At 41.8% G+C, this 21634-nt stretch overlaps 1 protein-coding gene across 6 annotated transcripts in view; it reads left to right on the top strand.

Annotated features, from left to right (window-relative positions):
- CIT (citron rho-interacting serine/threonine kinase) overlaps positions 1-21634 on the top strand; it is a 156192-nt gene that overhangs the window by 73245 nt on the left and 61313 nt on the right. For all 6 annotated transcript variants that reach the window (XM_046640859.1, XM_046640861.1, XM_046640860.1 and 3 more), the window contains 10 exons: positions 820-963; positions 2199-2318; positions 6655-6825; positions 7086-7136; positions 7643-7696; positions 10007-10147; positions 12036-12161; positions 15473-15568; positions 20147-20263; positions 21242-21351. In XM_046640859.1, the coding sequence (XP_046496815.1) occupies positions 820-963; positions 2199-2318; positions 6655-6825; positions 7086-7136; positions 7643-7696; positions 10007-10147; positions 12036-12161; positions 15473-15568; positions 20147-20263; positions 21242-21351 (1130 nt within the window). The remainder of the gene's footprint in view (positions 1-819; positions 964-2198; positions 2319-6654; positions 6826-7085; positions 7137-7642; positions 7697-10006; positions 10148-12035; positions 12162-15472; positions 15569-20146; positions 20264-21241; positions 21352-21634) is intronic.

Here is a 21634-nt window from a genome sequence, read left to right as displayed (position 1 = left end):
CTGAGCCACCTGATCCATACAGAGTGAGCGAGGCGCTCCCTCCCTCGCTGAAGTCAAGCCTCCGGCAGCTCAGAGGGAGATGAATTCGGGCCTTGACGCTGCCGTAAATCCTTTAAATCTTAACGAGAGGAGGCCCTGGATTTAAAACGGCCTGTTCCTCAGCATGACCCAGCCAGATGTCTGCTTCTTCCGGCAGGTGGCGTGGGTCCTCACCTGTGGCCCAGATGCAGCCCATCTGCTTTGAGTGATGCGAAGTCTCTCTTCCTAGTCTTTTAAAACTCCTGCTTATGTAACTGCGGCCAGTGTGTTGATTATGCTCAACGTCTCTTAACACTCACTGTTCCTGCCCAGGGGCAGCTCTCTGGAAGCTCATAAAAGTCACTACTTGCCTGGGACTCCTAAGAGTGCAGACGAATACATATCTCCTTGCCCCGTCCTGGATTTGTCCTCTAGATCTTTGCCAGGAGATGGGGGGGATCAAGATGGATTTGGGATAAAATTAAAGTGACGTCTGCAAAAACCAAACCAAACCAAAAAAGCAAACAGGTGAAAAATGATGATTGTGGCTTCCTTGCTCACTGGGTTAGAGAAGTGATCAAGTGTGAACCGAGACTTGAATGAGAGGAGTGACTTAGCGTTGGTGACTGTCCTTACGAAGAACTGTGTGCTCCTGGGCGAAGAAACAATGGTATTTGCATCCCAACCTTTGGCGAGTTAGCGCCACCTAGACCACTAGGTGGTTTTGGAGGCTACTTGAGATTTGATTGCTCCTAACGGACCTCCACGGGCCTTTTTAACGTGTCGATGTGTTTATTTCAGATGGAGCAGGAAATGACCCGGTTACATCGGAGAGTGTCAGAGGTGGAGGCTGTGCTTAGTCAGAAGGAGGTGGAACTGAAGGCCTCTGAGACTCAGAGATCCCTCCTGGAGCAGGACCTTGCTACCTACATCACAGAATGCAGTGTGAGCCTTCCCCAAAGTCCCCTTCCCGTGGAGGTGGCACTTCCTGTTGTGTGTGTCTCATCCTGTTTCATGACGGCTTCATGAGGCACATCACAGCCAATGGCAGAGAGGAGAGAGAGGGAGAGTAGAAAAGCAACATCTGTGATTTGCAGAGTAGCATGAGCCAGGCGCGAGGTCCCAGAGAAATAAGATTGACCTATAGAAAGCCCAGGTAGGCCACAGAGCCTGGAGACGGGCGTAGTCATCATTGCAGTGAGTCTCAAAGGGTCCTAATATCCTCCATCCCAGCCTCTCTGGTCTACATCGTGTCCAACACGATCAGCCTCGAGAATCAAGAAAATGTATTTTGAATCTGCCCGAAATAGGTTTTCCGTTGCCTAGAACCAGCGTAGGGACAAGCAAACTCAGCCTTTAAAACCCAGACCCTCTGTCATTATTTACCATGTGACTTTTTTTTTTCCCTTCCTTCACAAGAGTAGACTGTCTTCTCCATTGTCTCGTTAAAATTTTCATTCAGGTGTTTTTAATGTGCTCAATTAAACAGTCTTGAGAAGTTGAATCACACATTTTTCAAGTTTTTTTCACAAGGGAGAGGAAATCTATAGAACGTGGCTGATTAAGAATAACTGCTATGTTTCCATTCCAGATTTGGCTGCCTTTCAGTGGTGGGTGAAGCTATTCAGCTATGAATTTCAGATATATATTTCAATGCCACTGAAGCATTGAGGGAACCTTATGGATGCAAGGTGTCCAGGAAACGTAAGCCAGGAGATGGAAGTAGACTGTTCAGAGTCTTAAATGACACCTGGGCAGAGAATGAAGTCATTGCTACTTTGAAAGAGGGATATATACTTGAGAGTCCTCGAATAACTGGTATTCCAGAAAAGACTTTGCAGCCATCCCAATGATGGTTTAATGGCTAAGGGATCTTAACTCGTGTTTAGTCCTGAATATGCAAGTAAGTATCTGCTAGGACAGGTAGATGGTGGTAGGAGACAGGCTGATGCAGTTTCAGGCTGGATCCGTAAGGTCACAAGGTTGAGATGATGTTTCTTGAATCCGGGGGTTTTACAGGATGGAAACTGGAATCCGCAACCAGCTGGAGGTTGGCTACTTTGGTCCGTCACCCGAAACCGTCTTGGTGTCTACGAAGCAGCTTGCCGTTCCCTTAATGAATCTTTTCAAACAGAGCAGGATCCACAGGGCATCCCTATTAAAATTTTTGCTTTCTGCAGAGCTTAAAGCGAAGTTTGGAGCAAGCACGGATGGAGGTGTCCCAGGAGGATGACAAAGCACTACAGCTTCTCCATGATATCAGAGAGCAGAGCCGGAAGCTCCAAGAAATCAAAGAGCAGGTATGACAGCCTGCCCGGGAGCACGGAGGCAAGCCGGACCTCTAATTTCAGGAGAGGCGTGTTTGAGACACAGAGTGAGGGAAAGGAAGGGAGGTGGGGAGAGAGCTATGTAGGTCATTTGGAAACTTTAGATTCCTCATGATTTTTATATACAGTAGAGTGCTTCTTTTGGCCCCTTTTTGAAGTCTGTGCCCCCAGATGGCTACTCTTTTCGATTAAAGGCGTAGGTTTAAAGCGAGGGCAAACTGCGGTCTCTGGCGTAAATCTTGCCTACCACCTGTTTTCCATGGCCACGTGCTAAGAATGGTTTTGCATTTTTAAATGGTTGGGGAAAAAAATAAAAGAAGAGAAATATTTCATGACACGTAAAAATTATATAGAATTCACATTTCAGTGTCCATAAATAAAGTTTTATTACAGCCACGTTCCTTCATTTACATATTGTCCGTGGCTACTTATCACGCTGTAATGGTGGAGGTGAGTAGTTGTGACAAAGACCATGTGGCCTGCACAGCTGACATTGGTTACTGTCTAGCCTTTTGCAGAAAAAGTTTGCCAGCCTCTGCTTTAGACTATTAGAAAAAAAGTCAAATATTTTTATAGCTTTTCACATGTACTTTAAGTTTTTGAGAGAAACCAGGTTAATTCATAGTTTTACTTATATAAAGAAATATTCTGGAAGAGTTTGAGCAGTTAAGGCCGAGTCAGAATTGACGCAGCAAATCTGAGTGCAGAAAGCCATCCCTGTGTGTTAATTAAAAGAATCGAGATCTTTAAAAAGCGTACTCTTTTTTTTTTTTCCCTTTCTAAAAGGGTTTTCTTTCTAGATGGTTCATTTTTATTTCACTTCATTGTTTCCTTTTTGGCATGGATTTTTCTGTCCTTTGAAGAAACTGTAAATAGAAACTTTAATGAAGAGATGGCAATGAGCAATTGGAGAGCTGAATTATCAGCTGCCAGGCAACTCTCATTCACTTCAGAAAATCTAATGGAAACAGTGATGAAAATAAACATTTTTGTCTCTGAGTAGCACAAACTTAGCCATCTGGGTGGTGCTAAGGAAAGAAAACTCCTGCAAATAATTTGATGTGTTAACTATTCTTTAAAGAAAGAATTATTTTGGGGATTTTGTTGGCACAATCTATTTATCACCATCATATTTAAAATGATTGGTTAATATCCTCTTCCTTGCTACAAATGTTATAAATAAACGTGCATAGGAAATGTTGCAATCTGGCTATTAGGTTTCTGAACAATAATACTAATCTTAGAGATTGTGAAGGCCACACACCCAGTCTGAAAAATCTGCTTTGACGGTTGACTCATTTCTCTTTTATCAACATAGTTTTTCATCCCAAAAGTTTCAAGAGGTTGGGAGTCTTTTTCTCCCATTAGTTCAATGTGTTTGGAAATTGACATTTGGTGACATCCTGGGGAAATGAAAGCTGTGCTTGGCCACCAGAGGGAGCAGCTGGTGTCCGCGAATTCCATAGAAACAGAATTATTGGGACATTTTGAAAAGGTATATGCTGGTGGTTGAGTTCAAAGAAATGGCTTTTATGATTCATATCGCAGTTGGCATGCCTGTGGAGTTTTAGATTTAATCTTGCTGAAAGTTCCATGGGGGGGAGGAAAACTTCAGATTTTATTTCTCATTGGAAGAAAGATTTGTTAAAATGACTTTTGGTAAGTTTGTGCGAGCAGGATGTTTGCAATACAGGAAGAAGCATTTAATACTTTCAGCAAACTCCCAGTACTTGGTTTGCAGCATGTTGATTCCTCCCCGATTCGGCATTTATTCCCCATTCTTTCTCTCAAAAGCTAATTTCTGTACAGCTACTTATTTATTATTTTTTAATATTCTGTTTCTGCTTTGCTAGCCTCTATTCAGCATTTGGATTTGGTTTAACATAAAGACACCTGAGAGACTCACATGATGGATTCATACACCATTGCTGGAGGTGTTGATTCCCCTTGCCCCCACATCAGGAGAGGAAACAGGAGTTCCGGTGACACAGGAGGCATTTGTGTTTTGGGATTTCTGATTGAAAAGGACCATGTCTGAAACTTCTTTCCCCCTAAATTCGGAAGCTCCATTCGGAGGACCTACTTTAGGTGGGCCTCAAAGGTTGTCCATGTTCTGATCCCGCTCAGCTCCGACCTTCAGCTGCGTCCATGCTGAGATGCGACAGCTCTCTCAGCTGTCTGTGGAAACAGGCCTGATTATCTTCTCTCAGATTTTTCCTGAAGCAGAGATTTGGTTAGCTGTTGGATTTATAGGATTTCCTTGAAGTATTCAGCATAATAACAGCGGCTCAACTTTTGATGCTGTAGCAGGCTGGGTGCCCCCAGAGCTCAGAGAGCTGACAGAGATGTTGCCTGATTCTTGCCTTCCTCCCCCTGGGTGCTGACAGCTCAGGAAAGAGAGATGTTGGTGGGGAAGGAACAGTGCTCTGTCCTCCTTCTTGACAAAACACAAAAATTACCTTCTCTTCTCGCTGACGTAAGACAGAAAAGGGAGCTTGAGGATAAAAGATGCCTGAGATTTTCTCCCGGATCTTTGCTTCCTCTTCATTTTGGTGTTTGTGCTTGTGGGCAGGGCCGATGGTACTTTGAGGGGCCCATAAAATGTTTCAATTTTTTTTTTCAATCGGAAGAAAAAATTGAGATTTAGGTCAAAGAAATTGTTTTCGTAGATAATATTATGTGAATGCAGTTGTAAAATAGAATTTTTAATATTTCTTTCTTTCTTTTTTTTTTTTAATGAAGGAAGGGGTCCAGGTGGGCATAGTGCCCAGAGTCACGAAAGTCGTAATGTGACCCTGGCTGAGGGGTCTAGCAAAACTTCGAGTAAAGGATGTACTGTTTCACATAATCAGCTCATGTTCCACTCTGTGAGTTCAGATAATTGTGAGCAGGTCATAAAGACCTTTGGCTGTATAACCCAGGGTCACCCACTTACTATGCACCACCCAGCAAACCTGGTGCCCATGAGTTCTGGGATTGACCTTCAGTAATAGTGTGCTTTTGAGGGGAGGGAGTGAAATGAGACCATGCTCCACTCTGGGCTCATTTTTCCCTTCTACCAATGATATATAGAGAAGGTGTGCTTGCATGAAAACTATCCAATTTTCATGAAAACATCACCTCCTCTTTAGTGTGCATTGAGGGGATTGCCTGCTACAATGGGGTGAAAGGTTTACTTTATACCCTGTTAATAAAACAAAAATCAATGACATTTCATTGGTTAAAAACATATCCTTTCTCAACTGATACCTCATCAATTATTTCTTGGAAGAACGGATCTTAGAGATGTTCACTGTAGGTTGTGAATGTCAAAGACAGTCTTGATTCAATTCCTCGTCCTTTTCGTTTTATATCCCCTCCCACCCCCGAAGACACTTTGGGTTGGATAAACGCTCATTCATAATCCTTGTATGTATAAGTTTTGATTTTGCTAAGAGAATATTTTCATACTCTGCCCCAAAGTTTTCAAAATCATCGCCCATTTCTTCTGGTAAATCCAAGAAACGCTTTGATTCGAATCCTCTGTTTTGATTTCAGAAATTCATTTTGGAAAAGGTTGGGCAGTTTCGATCACTTTAATGGGTTCGCTTGTGGCAACAAGATAATTCTTTCTTGGGAGTTTTTGTCACGAGATATTTTGACCGGAGCCAGTGTTTTCTGACTCTTGAAAATTTCAGCGTGACTTGCATTTCAAGAGCAATGTTAAGTTCACCATTCAGTTTTGGGCCCAGAAAAGTTAATGGTGAGAAACTGACATGATGAGTTTCACCTTCCAAGATTCTTTCCACCGAGATATCCAATTACCCCCTTGTGCCGTCTGGAAGGTTAATTTTAAAACTAGTACCGTATCTAATTGTATTAGGAGCACATGACTTCTAAAGGACAAATCCATATAAATGATTACCCTTGGAAGGAAGCTACACATATAAGCAGTTTATCCTAGTTGTTTGAGGAATATCCCTTTGAGCTCTCCTGTATTACAAATGCCTTAATGTTCTGAGCTTTTTGTGCAGTGTTATTTGCTCAAAGGATCTTATTCTGCATAGGCACATGTGTTCCAAGAGGTGTTGTAATGATACATGATCTCCATTAAAACAGTTTAAAGATTTAATATTCTTTTCTCTCTCTTCATCCTCCCCACACCTGTCCCTTTTGCCCCTGTTTCTACTCATCATCTCTCTAGGTCTATCCTCCGCTGATCTCTCTTCACTGTGCTTCTTCCCTCTGGTTGATGTTCTTCCATCTTCACTGCCTGTTCTTTCTTTTAGGAGTTCTAAAGTTCACCTTTCTTCCGTTGCCTGCTCTTTAGGAGTACCAGGCTCAAGTGGAAGAAATGAGGTTGATGATGAATCAGTTGGAAGAGGATCTTGTTTCGGCAAGAAGACGGAGTGATCTCTATGAATCTGAGCTGAGAGAGTCTCGGCTTGCCGCCGAAGAGTTCAAGCGGAAAGCGACAGAATGTCAACATAAACTGATGAAGGTAGCCAGCCACCTGCCAGGAGAGTGCTTTTGGGGGTAGAATCATGGAATATCTCAGCAAGATTTAAGGGAATACTAGCCTAATGAGTATACATTTGAGAAATAATAGGTTACGCTGAAAAGCTCCTGGTCTTTATAGAACATAACTTGTCATCATCATCATCTCGGCCACAGAAACCAGGAAACTACAGCAGGTAGTGTTGTCTATAAGACTTTTAGGTTCTTGAGATTTCCCATTATGTTGTATCTTTTAAATTACAGGCTAAGGATCAAGGGAAGCCTGAAGTGGGAGAATATTCCAAACTGGAGAAGGTATTTTCCATTATTGGTATTGCTACTTTTGGTAGATAATCTTTTAAATGTTACTATCAGTGGCCAGTCATTGGTTCAGAATACTCTTGCACTGAATAGAGAACTTTCTTCCAGGTTTGTTTTGTTTCTCGTTTAGCTTCAGCCAGGGTTCTAACAAAGATAAAAGACACCTCTTTCTGTCATGCCTGCTCACAGTAACAAATAAACCCAGACTCTGAGTAAAACATATGTAAAAATTCTTATTGTTTTAAGGCACTGGGCGACTTTGATTCTCTTTTTGCCGTTTGTATGTTGCTGGTTCTAGAGAAATAGTCAACGTGGAGCTTTACACTGGGACATTCAAAGACTTCCCTGATAGGCCATTGTTCTTCCTGTCCGTTAGTAGGTACTGGAAAACAAAACAAAAAGACCCCACAGAAACCTCAAGAAAATAGGACTGCAGTGAATGTCGCAAGACCTTAATGCCGATTTGCCTTTTGCTTTATTTCCTGGGATTTTAATTTTAGATCAATGCTGAGCAGCAGCTTAAAATTCAGGAGCTCCAAGAGAAGCTGGAAAAGGTAAGCCCAAAGTGATTTTCTGGGGAGCTTACCCCCCATTTTTAAATACTTTTCTTTTTCTTGTCCCAGAGTGTGAAAGATGAAAGAAATAGAATTAGTTCCCCAGCGCCAAGGAAGATGAAGGGGGAGAGAGCCATTACCTGAAAATATCAGAGTTCTGAATATACTTTTTCCTTTTGAGAGGTGTCAGCAGTGTTTATTTTTAAAAGCCAAGCTGTGTGAGACTCTCAAGTAAAAGTTCTAATTATACTATCACAGAACCCAAGAGGCCGGCTTCTCTCCCTTCACGGGGCCAGGCTCCCCACTTCGCACATTTGTAAGAGAAGCATGTGTTGTTCATGACCCAGACTGCTTTCAATCAGAAACTCTGTGGGCAGCATTCGTGCGCGTTGGAAGGCTGGAGGAGCCGTGGAGTCATCTGGTGGTTGGGAGCGGGGCGGGTTTGGTTTACAGCATCTTGCGAAGTTTGTGCAGATGACTCTCCCTTTAGTTGAATGCTGGAAATGCTAATGGAAGGCCGGAATGAGCGTGGTTCTGAGACATGCTTTTCACGTCAGGAATGTTTGAATGTGTTTACTGGGTTAGTTTAATAGAGCCCCTTCTTTCTTATTGTGGGTTTTTTTTTGTTATTGTGATAAAAAACACATAACATTAAATTTACCATCTTAACCATTTTAAGTGTACAATTCAGTTGTGTTAAGTATATTCATTTTGTTGTGCTAGGGATCTCTAGAACTTTTTCATCTTGCAAAACTGGTACTGTGTACCTACTAAGCACTAATTTCTTTTCCCTCCTCCCCCCAGCCCTTGGTAACCACCTTTCTATTTTCTGTTTCTATGATTTGGACTACTTCAATACAGTCATGTGATGCTTAATGACATTTCAGTCAATGGCGGACCGCATATATGATGGTGGTCCCGTAAGATTAGTACCACATAGCCTAGGTGTGTAGTAGGCTAGACCATCTAGATTTGTGTAAGTACCCTCTATGATGTTTGTACAACGACAAAATCACCTAATGATGCATTTCTCAGGACGTATTCCTGATGTTAAGCAATGCGTGACTCTACTTCATATGAGTAGAATCGTATAGTATTTGTCCTTTTGTGACTGGTTTATTTCACTTAGCATAATGTCCTTGAGGTTCATCTGTGTCGCAGCATGTGAAATGATTTCCTTCTTTTTTAAAGCTGCATAATATTCCATTGTATGGATATACCACATTTTCTTTACCCATTCATCTGTCCCCTTCTTACCTAATTCTTGCACTCACTAATGAAAGCCTCTACTGCCCTCTTTCAGCTTGAATTTTGTGTGAGGATTCATGTTTCCATTTAGGACCGTGCTCTCCAATAGAGTGTGATGCAAGCCACACATGTCAGCCACAGATATAATTTTAAATTTTCTAGTAGTCTCCTTAAGATAAGCAGAGAGAAACAGGTGAAATTATTTGAATGATATATTTAATCCAAGATATCCAAAATATCATTACAGCGTGTATCAATATGACATTTACATTGCTTCAGGTTTTAAATGAATTAAACTTAAATAAAATTAGAAATGAATTTCCCAGTCACATCAACCACGTTTCAAGCACTAAAGGGCCACGTGTGGCTAGCGGCTCCATGTTAGTGCTGGTCTTGAAGTTGGAGTGTTCTTGCAGTTTCCACTTTTTAAAATTATATTTTAAAGCAAGTAAGTGTGAAGTTGTTAGTCTTTTAAACTTAGATGTTTACTATGATGCTATAAGAGCTGCATTATAGTTAAGACCTAAATAAAAATTAACTTCAAAAGATTTAGCTTTTTGTTTCTAAACATAGACCTTGTAAACTACCGTGAACACTGTGGGGGTTGAGCCCTTTGAAAGGCACTTATTTGAAAAAAAGTTTATAGTTTTTATCTTGTTTTCTTATAAAAGTACTTCAAATTCCCCATAGGAAAATTAGCAAACGAGATCATTAAATAAGGAGGAAATGAATGCTCCAAGGTAAATACATTAATACCTGGGTAGATGAATCCTTCCAGACCTTTTTGTTTGCATTTACTATGTTGCCTTGGGTCTAAGATACTAATGATTGTCAGATACACCATTATCTTATGTACCCCATGATAGGAAAAATACTGTCAATTTTAATCATAGGATGCATTCCAAATTCAGTGATGTTAAAATATGTATATATATATAAGTGTACCTTAGACAAAATACAGAATAAAATGAATGTTTATATGTTTTGAAAAATGGCTATATTGCCACCGTCTTTTTACATGAATAAATTTGGCCGTCTGTCCTGTTCCTTCTTTCCTGGTAGGCTGTCAAAGCCAGCACTGAGGCCACCGAGCTGCTGCAGAATATCCGCCAGGCGAAGGAGCGAGCCGAGCGTGAGCTGGAGAAGCTGCAGAACCGCGAGGATTCATCTGAAGGCATAAAAAAGAAGCTCGTTGAAGCCGAGGTGAGCAGGGGACCTCCAGCCTGTGGGACTGACCTGGGGTCCTGGCGTGGCGGCATGTGAGCCACTGTGACCCACCTTTGTACCACGGGAAGGAACCAGCAAAACCAGCCCTTGCTTATGTTTAACCAAACCGCTTTCCCTTCTGCAAATCCCTTTGAAACTTGAGAAGCTTGGAAATGTTTTCCCCAAAGGGGAGAAGGATTTGTCACAGCAGCTTCCAGTAGAAAGATGTTTTGATAAAAGCTTTCCTTTCTGTTTGTTTTCCTCTGACCTGCTCACTAATCTGGGAGGATTTATGTTTATATAGATGAGCTGTGATGCCATCCCTGAGTTTTTCTTTTTCTTCCCTCTGTACCCTTGTTTTTCCTTGCCTTTTCCCCACAGTGTTGATAACATATTAATTTTCAAGGCTTCAGCTATTACCTGTGTGTTGATGACTCCCAGATTTATACTTTTGGGCCTCTTCTCTCCCTCAAATTCTTTGTTGTTGTTGTTGTTGAAATCTTTTATATAATATATAGGATATACATGAGTGTCTTCTCATTGTCAAAAACTTAAACAGTACTGGAGGAAATAGAACAAAAAGGGACACTTCCCCTTCACTCCTCTCCGCCTCCCCGAGCACCCGGGTGATTGTTCCATAGAAAGCCATAGCTGGTTGAACCATCCCCTGTCGCTGGGCCTTCTGCTGTCCGTATCACAGTGCTGGCATGAACCTACTTGCACATGTCTCTTTGGGGCCATCCTCACCCGCATTCCAGGCAGTATTTCCCACTGCTCCCCTGGCATCTCAACTGGGCATCTGAACAGTGCGTCAAATCTAGAATGACCTCAGTGTCTTCCCTTCTCAACTTCCTCATGCTCCTCAGGGCTGCCGTCATTCACCTGGTCACCCCAGGCTTGAAACCTTGACGTCATCTGCTTCTCCTTGGACCCTGCCACTCAGTGAATTACTCAGTCCTACACATACGGCCGCGCTGTCTCGCCCATTCGTTCCCTGCCTGCCATGTTTGTAGGCCTCCATGGTCCAGGCCCTTTTCCTCTCAACTGAGCAAATATAGTAATTTTTTGACCTTCTCCTTCCTGTCTCTCCTTTCTCCCAGCTAACTTATCTACTATAAGACCCCTGGACCTCAAACACAAGGCTCGTCAGCACCCCTGCCCCTTCCCAAACCTATCAGAGCTTCCATGCATGTTAGGTGTACCCCTGAGCCTGGTACCTAAACTCTGAACCATTTGATGCACTAATGCTCCCCTTTCACCTTTTCTCCTGCCCCTTCCCATAACCTATCTTATGCTGCAGCCCCTCCACCTGGGGCCTAAACTGGCTCATGACCACCTCTGTGTTTCTGCCAATGCAGCTGCCCCTGTCTGAAAGGCCTTCCACCCTCCTCTCCTGCCCTCTGCACTCCAGCGCGCCATATCCAACCCCTCTCCACGCCTCACATCTCTGTGACTCCCCTCCTCACCTGTTCTGTTAAAAGTCCCCTTGCCTGCCTGCAACCCCCCACAGCACTCTGTACTTATTTACTTGCTTTCTGGCTCTTTCCCTTCTTAACTTATATAATATTTCTTTGTGTTTGTCTTATCTTTTCCAAGGGCAGGAATCATGTTGGCTTCCTCTCTGTATTTTCCGTGATGCCTAGTGTGGTACTTTGCAGATAGTAGGTGCTTGGTAAATATTTGAATGAATGAATGCACTCTTGTAACCTCCACAACCGAGTAATTGAATTATAGCGTCTTCTTTTCTTCACTGTTGCTTCGGGGTGCCTGAGGCTTCTCTTCCTGCCTCGAGTGTATGCTTCTTGAAGGCTCTCTCCCTCGGTGCAGGCGTTACGCCCATAGCAGTTACTCTATTAAAACTCTCTGATTGATTCACGATCTACAGGAACGCCGCCATTCTCTGGAGAACAAGGTAAAGAGGCTAGAGACCATGGAGCGTAGAGAAAACAGACTGAAGGATGACATCCAGACAAAATCCCAACAGATCCAGCAGATGGCTGATAAAATTCTGGTGAGCAGGAACAAAAGTTGAAAAGTTAAAAGATAACAGGTTAGAGGTTACAGAGGGAAGGGGGTAAAAGAGAGAATTAAACAGCATCACAGGGGCGGTATCGCTGCGTAGGTGAATTTAACAGAAGTGGTTTCAGTGTACGCCACATCACAGACTAGTGTGAAAAACCAAATGTTGGACATTTCAGCACTGGTAACAGGTCCATAAATATTATTTTTTTCTCTGTTTGCTATACTGCCTGACGTTTGTTAATATGAACGTGCATATTCCGTCATTTCCGATACATTCCTACAGGAGCATTTACTTACTTCCATCAGCAGAGTTTTGTATGGCCGTTGACTTTGCAGTGCCAACTTAAGACACTGTAGCCATTTAGCACTAAGACCAAAACCCAGTTTCTTGCTTTTGGAGAAGAAAGAAATTAGTCATGCAGAATTGTTTTTCTCAGAGTAGTATTTGTTCAAGATCCATGTTCACCCACTCACTCTCTCTGCTCCGGTTGGTTATTATTATTATTGTTTTTTCAGTTTCCTTAGATATAGCAGGGCTTTTTTTAGGTATGTAATTGTCATGATTCTGTTTTTGGCTCTGAGGACCAAATTAACTTGATCAAGGAAGGCTCGGGTGGTACTTTTAGATGTGTTGAAGGTCTGCCCCTGCCAAAGGGGAAGGCAGGTGAACCTTTGAAGGACTCTCCTTGCATCTCAGTCCCAAAGCCAGGAATTTGACGCAACGTTTGGGAGACTTAGTGATGACTTGGAGTCTGTTCATAGCCTCCTCTTCCCCCGCCCCCGGGAGAGACTCTGGAGTAGTCAGCTGCTCCTCTCCACCCTAAGGAGGCGAGGTGGTGAGCAGGTCGCTTCACCTCTTTCGCTCTCTCTGCATCACTTCTGGGAAATGAGTCACCAGCAACTGTAGGAACTCAAGAATGGCCAACTTGTAGGCCTATACTTAATAGCAACAACAAACCCTTGAAAACTTTACATTTTTATGTTTGTGTATATATATATTTTCATGAGTATATAGATGCTCTTGAGCAAATAGGTGAAAGAGAAATTGGTTAAATTGCTTTGCTTTGACACACGGTCTTCATATTTACGTCTGCACACAAAGGCAAATGTGACTGTTAGTCTACCCTTTCTGTTCTCTTGTTCTGTCATCAGAGTTCCTCTTGGCGATTGTCAAGTGTGTGAATTTTACGTGAGTAAAATTAGATCCTACCGAGATCTCACCACCACTCTCCCTTGCTTGGTGCGAACAAAGTGGTTAAGTCTTTTGTGGTTGCAAAGTGTTTCTCTGTTTAATGGTGATGTGTTCATTCATTCATTCAACAAATATTTAATGAGCTTCTACTATGTGCCAGGCACTGTTCTAGGAGCTGGAAACGTAGCAGCAAACAGCAGTGTTTGCATACCAGGACTGAAGAGTTTGATCGAATACATGTAGAAAAGATAACATTGAAAAAAAATGACAACAACAACAAAAAATGCCAAACGGCCAACAAGTCAGATTTTAGAGTCTCTGCCTTTCCAAAGGTTCACTTGCAGTTAAAATGTGGGAGTACAGAGTTCTCCGTTCTTGGAGTATATGCTGTAAACTCCCATTTATATATAGACCAGAAATTTGGTCTTGAAGTCATCAGTCTCAGGGTCTGGGTTTTCGACCTATTTTTAGATTCTGATTTCCATTCCTATGCTGTCTTATGAGGAATGAAACTAAGAAAAGATGATTATCAAGTGATTTCTTGTCAAGTGTATCTTGCCACCTGCCTGAGTACCTTTGTGGTTGTGACTTCATTTATTGGAAGGTGCCTTTTGCTCAAGAACCCTGTGCTTAGGCTGCAAAGTATCTAGGACATGGGCTAAGGGTGGTCCTTAATACTGTTATAAAATGATGAAGCTTGGAGACAGATCTTATTATGTCATTTGCTTTAAAATATTTGCTCTTCTGATAAGACCTTTCAAAACGGATAATTGGGATTCTCATTATAGCAAAGTCTTTTGCTTTAATAAAGGAAGTCATTGCAGGGGATCCTTTAGTGCACATACAGCCCTGAAAGTATGTTTTTATTAAGTAAAATCCTGTTTATATCAACTTTTCAAGATCACATCTGTTAGCCTGTAATAGATCTTGTGCACCTGGTCTTAAAATTGAACGCTTTACTGGCCCCCAAAGCACAGTCAATGCTTGTAGACTTTAGAATTTTAAAAGCTTAATCAGTAACATTTTATGTGCATGTGAATCTGAAAGTATTTTTTTTCCATTTTGTGGACATATCCTGTATAATTTCCTCATTCTTCAAAATTCTCATAATTACTTCCACTTCAGAGAAAAATTTCATAATAACGTGAAGAGATGAAAACTTGGAGTAATAATTTTTGATATTAGTAATTAACAAATGGGTCCAGATTCCTCAGAATTAATGTAGATGCAGAAATCTGCATTTAGAGAACGTTTCAGTGTGTTGAGTGCTGCCTTTTCTAAGATGAGTTTATAATACATTTGGCAAATGAATTAGTATAATTTCCAAATGAATTACAATTTTGTTTAAAAGCAGAAATATTAATACAAGAATGAAGAGAACATTAAATTTGTGCCATTTATATTACTCCACATTCTCTTCCCATCTTTAATATATATGCATACATGTTTACATCGTTATTATCAGTGTATTTTATGTTATGCTTTGTTTCCATTAACGTTGCATCCTATAAACATATCATGCACATCTCCAGATGTTCCCATCTTCCACATACCAGTCAGTTAAAATAATCATTCAAAACTCAAAGTGTTTGAATCGTAACATTAGTTTTCCTTCTTAGCTAGGGTTCTTGAGCAATCATTTTGTTAATGAGGAAAGTACAAAATATTTTTTATCATCATCATAAATTAACTTTAAAATAAATTAAAATTCCTTTTCTCATTTAAGGCTCTCATAGCAGTGAAAATGTCCTGAGGCTCAAGCTAGTGGTCAGGGGCTTTGTGGTGTACTAAACTTTCAAATGTTGCTTTTGTTACTGTTATTTCTCTGTGCAGAGATGAAGAGCTGCCTTTGTGTGACCTGTCACACTGCCAGATTTCTGGTCCCAACCCACCAGCTGTGTGTATGTGCGTGAATTCTTGGACTTGGAAAACCCAGGGCCAAGGATTGGTGTTGGTTTCCTTCCCAAGAGCCTTAGGGCTAGTAATGAAGGAACAGATGCCTGTTGCCTGTGGTGCCTGTGCCAAAGTCATGTTTCCTGTGAATGTCTAACGTACACCAGCTGTGACCTTCCTTTTGCACACCTGACCGTCTGTTCTTTTGTGTCCAGGAGCTGGAGGAGAAGCACCGGGAGGCCCAGGTCTCAGCCCAGCACCTAGAGGTGCACCTGAAACAGAAAGAGCAGCACTACGAGGAAAAAATTAAAGTAAAGACACTTTCTGATCTTCCCTCACATTCTTCCTATAGCACTACATAGCTTCTCTCTCTTCCTGGGCACTTTGGGCCACTTCTTGCTAGACCCAAGGACTGTCTGGGGTAATTGCTGTCCTCAGGCCGCGGTGGGAGGTTTTGAGGTGTTATCCATGTAGGGGTTTGGATATCAGAAGTTCAACAAAACATTTAAAGAAAAAATTTGGTTGTCACATATCTCAATTCCATCTTTAAGATACATATATATGTATAATAATTATTATTTTTTTGGTGAGGAAGATTGGCCCTGAGCTAACATCTGTTGCCAATCCTCCTCTTTTTGCTTGAGGAAGATTGTTGCTGAGCTATCATCTGTGCTGATCTTATTCTATTTTATATGTGGGACACCGCCACACCGGGGCTTGATGAGTGATGTGCAGGTCCATGCCTGGGATCCAAACCTGCGAACCCTGGGCTGCCGAAGTGGAGCACACTAACCCACCCACTATGCCACCGGGCTGGCCCGCCATCTTTAAGATATTTTTTGACCCACTGGCATTCAGTCCATGAGCCACAGACTCACCACATTCTTTGCTTTTAATTTCCTTCCTACATCTCAGACCTGAAATCCTTTTCCTTTTGTTTAAAATGTATCCTTGAGGACTTTCTTTAGTGAAGATATGCTGGTGACAAGCTCTGTGTTTTGTTTGAAAATGTCCTTATTTCACCCTCAATCTTGAAAGTTGTTTTGACTGGGGATAGAATTCCAGGTTGGCAGTTATTTCTTATAACACTCTTTGGAGATATCATTCCATTGACATTTGGCTTTTATTATTGCTTTTGAGAAGTCAGCTGTCAGTCTAACTTGTTGCTTTCTTTGAAAGTAATCTTTTATTTTCCCTTTGGCTGCTTTTAAAATTTGCTTTGTCTTTCATTTTCTGAAGTTTTACTGTGATGTGTCTAGATGTGGATTTATTTTTATTTATCCTGCTTGAATTTACTGGACTTTTGAATACATTGGTATTTTTTAAATCTGTTCTGGAAAATTATTGGTCATTATATCTCAAATATTGTCTCTTCCCCTTCTCTCTTTCCTTCCCTTCTGAGAATTTGACTAGGCATGTGTTAGATCACCTTCAATCTATCCTGTTTCCTATTTTCTATTTCTTTATCTCTTGGTACTACATTCTGGGTAAGTTCCAACTGATTTACTAATTCTTACCTGTCTAATCTACTGTTAAACTCACCCATTGAGTTTTAAATTTCAGTTATTGTATTTTTTGTTTCTAGACATTCCATTTGGTTCTTTCCCAAGTTTACTAGATCATGTAAGACAAAATGATTTTCTATCCCCTGCATTCATTTTTAAGCTTGTCTTTTATTTCTTTAAACATATTAGTATAGTTGTTTTATGATCTATATCTGAAAATTCCAGTATCTGAATTATCTGAAGGTCTGTTACAGCTCTGTTGTTTCTCTTGGTTCTTCTTCATGGTACCTGTCTCCTTGTGTGCTTGGTCAGCTGCTCATTTTCCTTGGAAAGTTGTTAATGGGAATTCTTTGAGAGCTTGAATGAAAATGTGTGCCCACCTTAGTGAGTGGCCCCGGGCTCTGACCTTTCTGTCTTCTTACTCTTTGAGGCTATTAAAAATGAAGCTCAAGTTTATTGGGTTCAGCATATGCCTCAAGTTAAAGACAGCTTTGTGCCCTTCTTACCTCTCTGGGTTTCTGCTTTCGCTTAGATTTTAGTCTGAAATTTCTCACATTCTTTCCAGCTTTTAGGTGCTTTTAGGAAAAAGTTTTCCATATTTTTATCTAGCATTTTAAATTATTTTCCATAGGAGAGCTGGCCTAAATAATCTATCCCACCATATAAAATAATAAATCTGATTATCGTTTCAATTATTGAAATGATTATTTTAGTTATTATTAATAAATTTGGTGATCAGAAATGGATGTCAGCCTATCTATTTCCTTTTAAAATCACATCACATTTTCATTATGATTTTGGACCAAGCCTTTAACTCAATTCTTACGTTCTTGAGAATCAGACATTGGTCATTACATCTCAAATATTGTCTCTTCTCCTTCCAAATCAGACATTGAAGGAAGCTTTTAATTTTTGTGATGATCCTGTTCTTGATATGGCTGGTGTTCTGAGAGAGTTGACTGTGCCTTTTTTGGAGAACGGAACACGTACGTGTGCATACAGCATCACCATCACCACCCTGGCACCTTCTTTCTTTTACCCCTGGTGTTACTTTTGGGTATTTTTCATTAGGAGAACTGTAGGAAAATAACCCAGAAGTGACTTCAAAGTGTTTTAGCATGACCCCCTACTTACTGCATTTTAAATTTTATTTACCAATCCTTTTGGTTTGAATTCTTACTGGCTTCCAGACTTTTATCTTTGGAATAAACTAACTTTCAGCAAATTATGAGAATGTATACAGTAGTCCATTGGCACCTTTGCATGAGGGAGACAAGCCTTTGCAAAATTTGCTCTGTGATTTGCATGATTATATTGACTTTCCTGTCAAAAAGCCATGTTCTATCTTAAATTGATATAAATGTCTACAGTGGAATTTCTCATTTCAAACACATTTATTGCTTCTCCCTCCCATATCTTCTTGTTCACTCTTCTGCCAGATTAACCCTATCAAAGCTGAGATGCACACATTCTTCTTTTGTTTTTTTTTTGAGAAAGATTAGCCCTGAACTAACATCTGCTGCCAATCCTCCTCTTTTTTGCTGAGGAAGCCTGGCCCTGAGCTAACATCTGTGCCCATCTTCCTCTACTTTATATGTGGGACGCCTGCCATGGCATGGCTTGCCAAGCGGTGCCATGTCTGCACCCGGGATCTGAACCATGAACCCCAGGCCGCCGAAGCAGAACATGCCAGCTTATCTGCTGTGCCACCCAGCTGGCCCCTGCATACATTCTTCTTGATGGAGGCTTGTTCCTTCCAGCCACACTTACCTCACATTGGTATCCATCACTACCAAAGTTGAGGACTTATTTTGAGCAGAGTCACCCTCAAAATGTGCTTCATTGATTTAGCACCTCGTAGAAAAGGAGCATGCCTGGTCTAGGTGTTATCTTCTCCATCTTCTAGATGGAGAGAACTTGGCTTTATAGATCCTAGCGAGTGTTAGGGAAAGATCTGCTTTCTTCTGTCTTCCCTCCTGGAATCTTTATGAAACCATTTCTTTTTAGCCTGCTCTGCTTTGTGTTTCCGGTTCTGGCCTCTCCAAGGCCATTTTAGTAATAATGATGATCATACCCTAGATTCTGTCCCTTTCTTGTTCATAATTTTAGAATCACGCCCTGACATCCAAGAAAAAGGGCCACTTATCCTGTTGAGCTTCTTCCCTCCTCCCATGACCCTGTCCTCCACCTTTCGTTCTTCTCCACCAACTCTCATTCTATTTTATTCATCAGTCGGTTCTAGTTCAAAGCCCTCTTTGAAATCTGTACTTTCTTTTCTTTATCATGTGGATCCCCTCCCTGCTGACTGGCTCTTTTTAGGGATGATGTCCCCATGAGCTGTGAAGGTCCCTTCACAATAGACATTGTGGGAAAGGCAGATTTCAATCCCATCTGTGACCCCAGTTCTTTCAGCTTTCTTCCCAATATCAGAGGCAGTTGGTGTCATTCAGAAAAGCAGAGTGGATTCTCTGTGATGAGAAACTCAGGGTTTTGGTCAAAGGCTTGGACAAGTTATGATGATGTCGTCCTTTTTCCCTTTCCTTTTTGCCTGTTGTTTTGGCAACTGGCTGGGCTGTGTGTGCTTCCGAACAGAACATTAGATCAAGCTGGTGGATGGTGACACCATTACTGTTTTATTTTATTTCCTCCTCTTGGGAACGGTAGGTGCTTACAGTGGCGTTCTCAGCACTGAGAACACATGATTTCTTTTCCCCTGGGAAAGGTTTCTCTTTCCAGTGACTTTATTTTCCAGCCGGATCAGAGGAAAGAGCGGAGGACAGAGGCATCTTTTTTCATTCTTTTATTTTGTCTTTTCAATCTGTTGACTCCCCACCTGCTTCATTGGTGGACAGAATCCTCTTGTCCCTGGCTGTTTCTGAACGGCAGCCTCGGTTACACAGAGTTCCTCCGTCTTCAGCTTTCTGTCCCTCCGTCCACAGCTCAGAGACATCTAGATTAATTTTGTACAAATTAAGAGCCAGCAATGTTCTGAAAACTACTGGTACATTGGCTACGATAAAGTTGTCCCCAGGTAACATCTGCAAATTCTAAAATCTGTAGAAAGATCTTTTTTCATCTCATTTTGGAGTCTGCCTCCATTTTGGATGTACCTCTTGGGTCTTTTTAGCCACTGATTTTAAAGTAAGTCCTCAGTTCTAAGTCCACTGGGTACTTGCCGTTTGATGGTAATACTTGACTTCTTAACCTCATCCCGGTGGATCAAGAGACTCCCAGTCTCTCTTTTTGCCCGAGGATTTGGAGGGCCTGGCTTCTCCACTGCTCTTCCCCTCCTCTCTTCCTTTCCCCACCTTTCTCAAGTGCTTCTGGTTAGTCTTTCCTGCTCCACTTTACTCCTCAGGACACTAACTTCTTCTGTTCCCGTAGGTGTTGGACAATCAGATAAAGAAAGATCTGGCTGATAAGGAGACTCTGGAGAACCTGATGCAGAGACACGAGGAGGAGGCCCATGAGAAAGGCAAAATTCTCAGCGAGCAGAAGGCGGTAGGTAGAAAGAATCGCAAAGCCAGCTTTCAAAGGGGGTTTGTGAGACGTGCCAGGAATCACACACCTGAGAAGAGTCCATTTCATCTGATGAATTATTCTTTCTGTTTAATCCTGTGGAGTTGGTTGCTGACAGAGAGCTCTCTCTGCAACTCCTTCCTCTCTGAAAGCAGAGGAGGTGGTGGCTCAGGGTGTTCAATTTTGCATTTCACGCTCTTCTTTTAGAACTGCTGATCTGCCATCAGCTAGAACGTTGTCCTTCAAGATGCCCCCTGAAGAAACGCCCAGGGGCCCCAGGTCTCCCTTGCGTGTCTTCTTGCTACTCACTTCTTTCCTTTCTGATCCACGCAAGCAGATGTCTCAGCAACTTACTGCTCATAAGGTTCACCTGTGGTGCTTGTCAATCTACGTATTATCTCGGACCCTGCTGAGACTTTCCACCAGAGAATCTCAAGGCGGGTCCTAGGGAGTTATATTTTTCACCAGCACCCCCCTGAGTCTTATGATTCATTAAGTTGGCGAAACTTTGATGTAGAGAATCTAGGACAGTAGTGGCTGGATAAGAAAGAATCACTCAGAAAATTACAACCCCATGGTTGATGAGAAATGTGAACTTGCAGATTCCAGTTAGAGGCTCCTGTGGGCTCATGTCACATGCAGATGACATGGGGGTTTAATGAGGCCTGCTTACCTGCAGAACGTCAGGCTCCTCAATAAGTCCTTTGGCTTGTTTCTAATGCAAACCACTTAGCTAATGTGGGGACGTTTAATGTCTCTCTGATAAAACAAGTAAGTGCCATCCTTTTGAGCAGTAAGATGTGTGGTCCTCAGGGTACAGACTAGCTGAGTCCCTTGTTACCTCTGGTCAAATTGCCTGCATTTCAGATGACACTTCCACCCCGGCCCACATGGCTTACATTACCCTCCTTCTGGTAGAACTGTCTGTGTGTGAGGTTTCAAAGGTTCCCTGTGTTTCAGATGATCAATGCCATGGATTCCAAGATCAGATCCCTGGAACAGAGGATTGTGGAATTGTCGGAAGCCAATAAACTTGCGGCCAACAGCAGTCTTTTTACCCAGAGGAACATGTAAGTATTCAAATTCTAACTGCGTGCATGATTACACTTTGGTCTTCTCTCCTGGGGCATAAACTCCATTCTTCTGTCTAATGGAGCTGGAGCAGATTCAATTACTTCTGTAGTTTGACCCAGCCTCCTGTATCCTTATGTAATTTTGCCCTCTCTTAAGTGGTCTCACTCTACCATGCCTTCTCTTTTGAGCTGGGTTTTCTTAGATGCTTCAGATTGCCATGAGATTACAGAGTGTTTTGCTCTCTCTAATGAGGCTATTTATAGTTTGCTTTGGGAAAGC

The sequence above is a fragment of the Equus quagga genome, chromosome 15, assembly GCF_021613505.1.
Source record: "Equus quagga isolate Etosha38 chromosome 15, UCLA_HA_Equagga_1.0, whole genome shotgun sequence".
Taxonomy (NCBI): Eukaryota; Metazoa; Chordata; class Mammalia; order Perissodactyla; family Equidae; genus Equus; species Equus quagga.
The sequence above is the reverse complement of the archived record's forward strand: the minus strand, read 5'-3'. Positions and strand labels throughout refer to the sequence as shown.